This window comes from Orycteropus afer, unplaced genomic scaffold (assembly GCF_000298275.1).
Source record: "Orycteropus afer afer isolate SDZICR_OR568_19922 unplaced genomic scaffold, OryAfe1.0 scaffold00005, whole genome shotgun sequence".
NCBI lineage: Eukaryota > Metazoa > Chordata > Mammalia > Tubulidentata > Orycteropodidae > Orycteropus > Orycteropus afer.
The window spans coordinates 4,045,877-4,056,200 of NW_006921592.1; the positions used below are offsets into that span (position 1 = coordinate 4,045,877).

General features: G+C 36.2%; 1 protein-coding gene across 1 annotated transcript; it reads right to left on the minus strand.

Moving 5' to 3' along the window:
- Positions 1–366: 366 nt before the first annotated feature.
- Positions 367–6,789, minus strand: ZFAND5 (zinc finger AN1-type containing 5). The gene is made up of 5 exons (XM_007938484.2): positions 6,639–6,789; positions 6,078–6,189; positions 5,251–5,354; positions 2,769–2,894; positions 367–515 (listed from the first exon to the last, which is right to left on the minus strand). Exons 1-5 carry the CDS (start codon positions 6,787–6,789, stop codon positions 367–369), a joined length of 642 nt encoding a protein of 213 aa, XP_007936675.1.
- Between the last annotated feature and the right edge of the window lie 3,535 nt (positions 6,790–10,324).

Consider the following 10,324-nt stretch of genomic DNA (forward strand, 5'->3'; position numbering starts at 1 on the left):
TGATTACATTCCCAAAAGGCAGATATGCTGCAAACATGCAGATTTCATGTATTTTGTTTGGCACATGGGAACTAAATCTTGCCCCTAGTATCAATTTGCTAACTGAAATATTAGTATTTCAATTTGCTGTACAGATTTTCATCCAATTTTATTCAGGGGGAGGGCATATACATTTTATAGGGCTGTATCTATCCAATTCTGCCTGTAACAAACACCCAAACATCCTAAAATATCAGTAAGACAGACAAGTGTAAAGTAAAACTCTGGAGAACATCAAAGGAAAATGGCCATGCATCTGCGCTTTAATGTTTTCCTACGATATATTAAAATAAAAACAAAGTTTCAGTCTCTTCACAAGTAGTAAATTTATATTCTCTGGATTTTTTCAGCCACAACAACTGGATTCTCTTTTCTGATTTTTGCTGCAGCTTCTGCTTTGTAATCATATGGACAGTTGTGCTTGTCAGAGTAACGGTGAAGTCCACAAAACAAATTTCCACATCGGCAGTCAAACCCTGTACAAACAAGGGAAAGTAGAGTCACTTGGGACCTTGTAGCAAACAAGAAAAAAAAATCCTTAGTCACCATAGAAAAGGAACTCTTTGCTTTTTGCATCACGAAAGACATAACTTCCAGTAAGAATCTACATTTTAAACCGTGAAAACACTCTTAACCTCATTTGACGTGTTAATTAAAACACTACATTAATTCATAGCTTCCTCCCAGGGCAAGGGGAGCTGTGATGGCATAGTGCCTAAAGCATTTGACTGCTAACCAGAAAGCTGGCGGTTCAAACCTACCAGCCAGATCCTCAGAAGGAAGACTGGGCAATCTACTTTCGTAGAGATACTGCTTGGAAACCCAAGGAGGGGTTGCTGCTGTGAGTTGGAATCGACTCGATGGCAGCTGAGTTTTAGTTAGTTTTTCTTTTCCCCCAGGGGAATAGGGACTGTAAAGGAAAAATGCTTGGTAAAGCATTCCACATTGAGAGAAAATAAAATGGGCTATCCATCCACCAGATAATTCTACCAAGTGCTTTCTGCTTCCATAAAACTCCCATAGGAATAGTACAGGGTCCAGAGAAGGCCTCCCAGCATTCAAATCTTAGCCCTACCAATATGCTAACTGCAGTACTTCAAATGAAAACTAAGGAAAGACAACTAAACAGAGATTAAAGATTATCAACTGTCACAATAAAAAAAGAAAACATTTAAGAGAAATTCTATTATTTCTAGTGAAAACTTTTAAGAATCTTTTCTTAAAATCCTGTATCTTAAATATGCACCTTCTACTTTAATAATATCAAAACTTCCAAATCTAAGGATACTCTGTTAACTGTGATTTTGTAAATCTTACCAAATGATCATTTCACTGTTTAAACTCCTATTTTACCAGTATTGGAAAATAAAATCCTAAGTTTTAAGTGAAATGTATCTAGAACATTTTGTGCCTAGCTCAAAGTATTTTTCCACAAATGTGCCCACGCATTTTCTATGCATGTCTCATGATATTTCTAGAAGTGAACTTTGGCCACATTCACCTGTCTTCACATATTACAGGTAAATCGTATCATTCTGTTTTCTTTTGCTCTTTTCATTTTCTTTAATCTCCTATATGTGTATAAAGTCTGAAAATGTTACTTTTGATGATCCTGATTGTAGAAAAAAGTGTAAGGTCAAGAACTCATGTATCAAGTTTGGCAGTCCCCTACTAATCAGAAAATAAGCGATCAACACCATTAAAGTTGATAATTATAGTGCATTAGTGCAACAGTTATATGCAAAATTCTTATCAGATCATGGTGAATGAAACCACTAGGTTATGTTAGGTCTGATTATTTCATAGTTTAATTATGTATTTAGGGTCATTTAGGAGTGCTGGTGGCGCAGTGCCTAAGGCATTTGACTACTAACCAGAGGCTGGCAGTTCAAACCCACCAGCCACTCCTCAGAAGGAAGATGGGCAATCTACTTCAGTAATGATGTTACTGTATATTTTTGCTTTTTATGTCACAGAAAAGATACATTTGGCTCTGCTGATAAGCATGTTCATTATTGCCACTTAACTCACTGCTGTTGAGTTGGAACTGACTCAAGGCAGTATCACTACGGAAGCAGATTGCCCAACCTTCCTTCCAAGGAATGGCTGGTGGGTTTGAACCACCAGCCTTCTGGTTAGCAGTCAAATGCCTTAGGCACTACACTACCAGAGCTCCTTCTGTAGTGATACTACCTCAGAAACCCAAGGAGGGGTCACTCCGAGTTGGATCTGACTTGATGGCAGCACGTTGAGTTTTTTGCGTACTGTCAATTGAAGCCAGCAACATGTTAAAAAAAAAAGTGGCATAGTGTGCTTGTGAAAACAGTATGCAGGGAAATGGGTGGTGGTGGTTGTGGTTGGTAAAAAACCCATTAACATGCATATTATTTGGGGAAAAACACAGTAGGTACTCAATGCTACTGCTAGTTCAGGTGCCTTTTGCCAAGAGTATAGAGAACTCAGAAGAGATAAATTTTTGTTAATCTAATAAAGGAAACTAATTCAGAGGGCCTGAATAAAAGGTTTCATGTGCTCAGACACAAATCAAAAATAACTTCTTTCTACCTCACTGTCATCTTTTTCTAGACCACTTTGGAAATTTTCTATTCCTATTAAGTCTGGCATTTTGTTTGAAATGTAGAACCAACCAATTCCTTAAGAGTCCAGCTAAGAGCTCCTTGTTAAATGCTTGCAATAATATATACATCATTTTATGTGATCTGTAATACCTGTAAGGCCAACTTTCTTTCTGCACATGAAACATCTGTTCTTCTTTGGTTTGGGCAACTCAGGAGCTTTCTCTTCACTTTGAGAAGTACTAGGCTGAGAAACGGATGGACTGGGCTGAGTAACAACTGAAAAATAAGGGTAGAAAGAAATTTGTCAAGAGTTCACCAGCTGACCAAAAAAAAAAAAAAATTAAAGAGAAATCGTAGTATTTTCAGTGAAAATTTTTAAGAATCCTTTCTTAAAATCCTATACCTTAAATAAGGCTCTATTTTAATATCAAAACTTCCAAATCTGAGGATACTGTGTTAACTCTCAATTTTTTAAATCTTATAAAATGATCATTTCATTTTTTAAATTCACATTTTACCGATACTGGAAAACAAAACCCTAAGTTTTAAAGACTTGGGAGATGTTGATCATGTGTTCAGTTTTCTACACTGTAACTTCCTAAATGTAAACTTCCTAATTAGGGCAGTTCAAATTCATTAATTCTTAGTGAGTAAAAGTAAAACTTTTTTCACTAGTAAATAAACTATTTCACAATTTTCACAAGTGCATTATATTATCATATGCAGAACATCTGAAGGATTTTTTTTTCTTTCTACAGATCAGCAAAGACAGCTTTTCCCACTACGTATTTATACTATGAAACTAAGTTTGTAAGATTTTTAACTTTATAAAATATACAAAACTCAAAACTTACAAAATTAACAAAATAGCCTCAGATTTGGAAGTTCTGTTATTAAGGTGGAAGATTCTAATTTAAAGTACATGTTTTGAACAAACGCTTTTTAAAAATTCTCACTAAAAATATTATCATTTCTGTAACACTGTGAAACTTCTATTTTACACTATTAAGGATTCTATAAATATTATAAGATTGTTACTGTCACAATAAAGATAAACTTGCAATGCCTGTATCAAAGGCCAGTCACATCAGTTCTAAAACAATATACCAAAATTTACTTCTACTTATGCAAGTCAACTATAACAGAAAAACCCTGTAAATTCTATTGTTACTATCAATTGAAATCCTAGGAGTAGCATATTTACGAAATACTGAAATTTCTGTCTAAATAAATAGGCCAGGTTAAATCCAATCTCACAGAACAAGCTGACTAGTTTATAATAACTTACTCCAAATGCCATCCAAATTTATAATTCATTTTTAATATATATTCAATGGGATTGATAACCTAATATTTTAATAATATTCCATCTACTGTTTTTCCTAACAAGCTGCTATGATAACCTCAATATAAATTTTCCTGATGGTATGAGGTGCAGTTAATAATATATGGGAATAAGATGGGGACCCACAGAGGGAGGTCACCACCAATTTTTTGCCCACAACCTAAAAAATAGTGGTTTCTAAGAAATACAGAGAAGAAAGGGGATAAGAGAAAAATGATAAAGAAAGGCAGACAGCTGAGAACCGCACAATGCCTACTAGGCTATGATAAATGCAGGAACAGCTAGCTACAGCTCTAACTCAAGTGTATTATTCCAAGGTCAGAGTAAATTTATGTTTGGGGAGGAAAAAAACCAACCCAAAATCCAAATAATAAAGAAGTCTCAAAACACACTAATTTGGTCAGTTTCTTTAGAAGAATGACACATTTCAAAATACCAGATTCATCTGTCCAAGTTAAGACTTTTACCTTCATTTATACCATTATATATAATTTAAGTGTTCTTTTATAGCCATAAGCCTGACTCCACTGTTAGCAAAAGCAAGCTTTCAAACAGACCGTATTTCCACTGACATGGTTTTACTTTACAATAAACTTTTGTGTCCCATCATCATTCTACCACAAAATAACAAATTGACTGAGCTATGTGCACAGACCTCCTTGATCTATAGCCCAACACAAGTAATTCCAACAAGTCAGCGTTCTCACAATGTTCAAAGATTTCAGTTTCCTAAATGATCACAGCATTGAAATTACTAGTGCCTTTCTATCCTGAGTTTAAAAACTCCCATGCAGTATGATTAAGCACCTCTTCAACTTGAAAGTTTCTTTTAGCATTCAGTATGTTGTTGCTTGATCAGTTCTCTACAAAACTGACAACACCTAGAGGGAATTTTTTTCTTCCTAGCTTTTAAAATTTAATCAAGAATGCTTTTTATGTTTATGAACAAGTTTGAGTGTACAAAACCTTCCCTAATGATTTAGATAACTTTAAAAAACAATGTTAAACACCCTTTCAATTTCATCAAGACATTAACATTTCCAGCATCCTGATTACAAACTGCAGATTTGTGGTACTGGGGTAGTCGTTGGGGCGAGGGAGAAGATAAAAGACAAAGAGTATAACTATTTTACACTTCCAGATGCTTTAAAGATAGTGCTTCCTGCTTAGCCTGTACTTTATTGCTCTCTTTGGTCCTATAACTGGAAGGAAAGAAACCCCCTCACAATTAATCCTCTCTCAAAATACCAACCTCAGAATTGAATTAGTATTAAACAAAAAGCATACCTGGCTCTGACACCTCTGTTTTCGGGGTAGTTATTTTGTCCTCTCTTGAAATGCTCATTTCTGTCATTTGCTGAGTTACAGGCAATGCAGCCACAGGCACATTTCTATTTGAGTTCAAGCAAACAATTATTTTGAAAGATGTTAAGGGTACTTTTTGTTATTTTCAATTATATCCTTTCCAACAAGATCAAATATACTAAGATAAACTAAAATTTAAAGAGTTAGCAGATGCCCATCACAAATGGCTGAAGAAAAAAGCAATTTGAAAATGGCTCACCAACGCAAAGTTGCTTATTTGTATAGGTTACAACGTCATGTGATTAGGAATTTCAGCTGTGCCTGTAATTCTTAAAGAGCAAAAGGGGCAGCCGTGTGTGGTACTAACATATACCATATATAGTCTGCAGTCTCACTCCAATCCCTAAACCTCAATTATAAGGAAACAAAAGCACAGCAATCTCAACGCAGTACACCTTGAAGGTATTACGGAGTGTATTTTAATATACATCTCTTTACTCAACCACCTATGCGATCAGCTATTGTAGGAAACAAATCTCTGTGCACTGCCTACAAAGCCAAGGACATCTGATATTATTGTTGTTGTCATGTGCCGTCAAGTCGGCCCCCGACTCATAGTGACCCCTCCCTTGGGTTTCCGAGGCAGTATCACTACGGAAGTAGACTGCCCCATCTTCCTTCTAAGGAGTGGCTGGTGGGTTTGAACTGCCAGCCTTCTGGTTAGCAGTCATGTGCCTTAGGCACTACGCTACCAGAGCTATTATTAGTATCTCTATAATGATACTGACAGCAGACATGTTCAATCTTACCTTGATTTTTCAGATGTGCTGCCAGCAGCACCTTCACAGTTGTTTAAAGTAGCGTCTGCTCTCTGAACAGATGCAGAATCTGAGGTAGGACTGTTGGAACCACTAGCTGTCCCTACGTTTAAAAAAAAAAGGATTTATAAGAACCATATCAACACACTACAAAAACTCAGTACCAAGACTATTAATAAGTAACAAATACTTGCATTTAATTAGATTAGTGTGTTAAAAACTTTCACTGTGCTGTAGAATCCTACAGTTATGTGAGTATCCAAACAAAAAATATAAATATATTAAAAAATTCATCCAGTGAAGACAAGTATGAAACAAAACCTCGAAATGGAAATCTGAAAAAACTAGAAGATGCTTGAAGATAGTCATTCATTCCTGATGTGTGTGGTCAGGCCAGGTACTCGAGCTGTTGCTTTAATTTCAAGTTCTTCTCAGAGGGTCTTTGCTCCTTGGGCTTTCAGCATTGATTCTCAGTCTCAGGCCCCAACTGATGGCTCTACATTGTTCTGTCCACCAGTTCTTCAAATGTGTTTTTCCTTGGAAACAACTTACCCATTGGGCTCATTCTGCCACTATTCTGCTGCCTCTGAAGATGTTCTTTGTAGCAAACAGAACACATTCCATTTGTCCTAGGATTCCCATAAAAGCCACATCCTGTACTACACAGCATGGGCCCTGGGGTCTGGTTGGTCTCCTGAGCCATATTTTGCTGCTGCAAAAACAAAACAAGGCAAAAATTTAGAAATTAACATGCCTCCAAATAAAATCAACTTTGTGTAATACAGACATTAAACGAAAAAACCAAACCCCATTGTCGCCAAGATTCTGATTCCTAGTGACCCTATAGGATGGAGTAGAACTACTCCACAGGGTTTCAAATGATGTAAATCTTTAGGGAAACAGACAGCCACATCTTTCTCCTACAAAGCAGATCGTAGGTTCAAATCATCAACCTTTTGGTTAGCAGCCAAGTGCTTTAACCCTGTGCAAACAGGCTTCCTTGACACAATCACATCAATCTACCTTTATTTCTGAAAACCAAGTCTGTTTTGAACAAAGGCTCAAATTGTTAACCATTAAAAATTTTGCATGGGCAAAGGAAATTAGGAATCTTTTGTTGCCTTCACAGAACAACAAAAAAATTGTCTCACAGCTTGATAGTGGACTACAATGAATTTACATTCTTTAATACAAAAAAACAAAAGTTATCATTAAACATAGAAATGAATTATTTCACCTGATACTATTATTCTTATTTCTGAAAAGGTTAGTCAGTCAATTAACAGAATCATATTTTAATTGATTTGGGCAACTGCTATCTTACGGTCATTTTCTGCTCTTCTACATTATAGCAGACCATTTCAAATCACATTATTACTTGACTGGCCAAAACCAAATTAAATAGAACTTGAAAATAAAAAAATCTATACTGATTACAATTAATCACTGATTTTTGATATCGGCTAGTGGTTAAAACTGCATATGGAGTCTTGCCACAAGCTTTTTCAAAACACCTGAATGCAGCCGAGCCCCAACTGTGAATATGATTGGATTAATTCTGCTAGGGGGCAGGGCATCTGTACTTTTTAAACTTACACCTTCATAGATGACTGATAGGAGAGCTGGAAGATCAACTAACCTTTCCTGTTTCTGGACAACCAAGTGAAGCTCTTTAAGAATTTAAGGGTCAGCTGCTTATGAAAACTTTCACATTCTACAGCTGAAGTGTGAAAATCTGGTTCTGAGCACTTTAAAGCTAGTGCCTAGAAACATGCAGTGCACAAATTAACAGCCACAGACTTTTCAGACAAAGTCTCTAGCTATTAAAACTTTTAAACACTTGTCTTCCCCATACCACAAAATAATTAAATCTCCCGATGCTGAAATTCAGAATGGAAAGGTAAAGCTGTATAAATGCCTAACTTTTAGTGATGATTAATATTTAATGCCAGATTACCACAAAGAACTTCACACTGCAAAGCATACCCTTGTTTTTCCAGCTTTTTTTTAAACTAATACAAATATTGTTGCATTTTATTCAAGGGAAATTCTGTGCTGTACCTTGTGGTCACTGTCATTTATAGTAAGTGTGCACTTATGTGTTGATAATGAAGGTTACTTATGACTTCTTAAATCATCTCATGTAAGTGTAAGAAAGTACTTCTAAAGCATGAACTTGTCATTTCCTGGAATTTCATATGACTTTTGGCAACTACCACATACTGTAAAATATACTCTTTAGTGTGTTATAGAAATATTCAAGTATTAACACTTTTTACCAAAATCATAAAAAGGATGTAAGGGGACTAACCTATTTTGACCTGAAACTATTCCTCTCACATTTGAAAGTTAGTAATCCTTCCTTTTGTTAGCAAAAGGACACCATACAAATATTTCAAGCCAATAAATCTTATATGAAGTGTGACCAAGGTCCACAACTTTAAAAATACTCTCTTTAAATAGTACGTGGAATTTAGCTGACTCATTTTGGAGCAGGGTAGTATAAACATTTCAACATCACTTAAGTTTATTAATAAACACATTCAGCTGGGTTTTTTAAATGTTGTGTATAACATAAGCACAAAAATGCTACAAATAATAAATTATGCCCAAAGCAATCTTTGCCCTATGCAAAGAGTTGAGCATTCCTTGTAGTCAGCTTAATTATGCTAGTTCCTCCTTTCCATACTAACATTCAATGCCATTTGACATTGGCTTTAAAAGCAAATTGGCAGGGCAGTATGTGCACAGGGAGATAGCCCAGAGGGCGGGAATGCATAAGGAAGAGGTAATATAGGCAGGAAGTGGGAAGAGAGCCATTGCACTGTGGGGAATTGCAGTCAATGTTATGAAACAAAACGTGTATGAACTGCTGTATGGAAAATAAATTTGCTCTGTGAATTTTCACCCAAATCACAGTAAAAATTGGGGGGAAAAACAAACAAAAAAAAGCACAGCAAATTGGCATACAAACGTCAGTACACATTCAGAAGTTTCAGTTAATCCTATCCTATTCTTAGTCTTTTGTGTTTTTATGTAAAAAGGGGGGAAGCCCTATCTAGTAACTTTATCTACTTCAGAAATGCAAAATATTCCACCTTTCCTTTTCCAGAAAATACTTTTCTCTTAGGCAATTCAAGGAGCTCTGGTTTAAAGCATTTTGGCTGCTAATGAAAAGGTCAGTGGTTCAAACCTACCAGCCACTCCAAGGGAGAGAGATAAGGCAGCCTGCTTCCATAAACGTTTATAGCCTTGGAAACCAATGGAGTAGTTCTACTGTCCTACAGGGTCATTGTGACTCAGAATTGACTCCATAAATCACCTTCAATTCTAAGAGACAAGTACCAGGGGATTAGACTCTTCTAATGGCTTCCCATCTTTTAAATTTTCGCTCTAGAAGCCAGCTTTTAAATGGCATCACATGTGCATAGCTTGCCTTAATATTTCTCAGAAGCTTAGATCACATGGGCAGGCGCCTCAACCTGTCACAAGGCTGCAATGTGACAGGCTGAGCTGGATGGAGGCTCTCACATAAAACCCAGTCAACAGGGGCCTCTGAAATCAGCTTCTATTTATATCGCAGAGCCTACCAACTCCTACACAACCCCAAGAACTAAAGATGCAGAGCTCATACATTTAACATAATGAGAAAACAAAACAAAATTTGATTAAGGCTATTACATTTTTTTGTGTTTTTAAATGTTAGCAGGGAGACCTAGAGGACAATCTCAATTTCAATCTAGAAGATGCAAGCATCACTAATCACTCATGAAGGCAAAGTGGTCACGCTGTTTATAAACCAAGAAAGAAAAGCAGAGAAGAGCATCAAAGCATAAAGAATTCTCAGGTTCTGTAGGAATTTTGGGGGGGACATAGGGGGCCACAAAGTTCACCATTAGGCAGAACAGGTCCCTTACTTGGAGATATATACATATTTTTTAAAAGTTATCATTATGATTTAGTACCTTTAGAGTTGTTAGGAAACCAGCATGCATGTTGTCAGTTCTGTAATATACTGGAATGTTTCTTTTTAATAGTCTATGGCTTCATCTAATTAGGAGTTTAAAACCAACCAAACCAACCAACTTGGGCATGTTTAACTGAAAAACTCTTCAATTTCAAATCTGAATAAAGAGCTTCTACGCTCATAGATGGTGTTTCTTTCAAAGTGCACATGATATAAAAGGATGACAAAAAGAACCTCACTCACCTAGGTGTTAGGAAACCTGAATTCTGGT

Excerpts from the sequence above, each read along its gene's own strand:
- ZFAND5 (XM_007938484.2), bottom strand. The coding sequence starts at position 6,789 with ATGGCTCAGGAGACCAACCAGACCCCAGGGCCCATGCTGTGTAGTACA. Across the intron at positions 6,190-6,638 it reads TGGCAGAATGAGCCCAATGG|GGACAGCTAGTGGTTCCAAC; the intron begins GTAAGTTGTTTC and ends TTTTAAACGTAG. Across the intron at positions 2,895-5,250 it reads AACAGAGGTGTCAGAGCCAG|TTGTTACTCAGCCCAGTCCA; the intron begins GTATGCTTTTTG and ends CTTATTTTTCAG.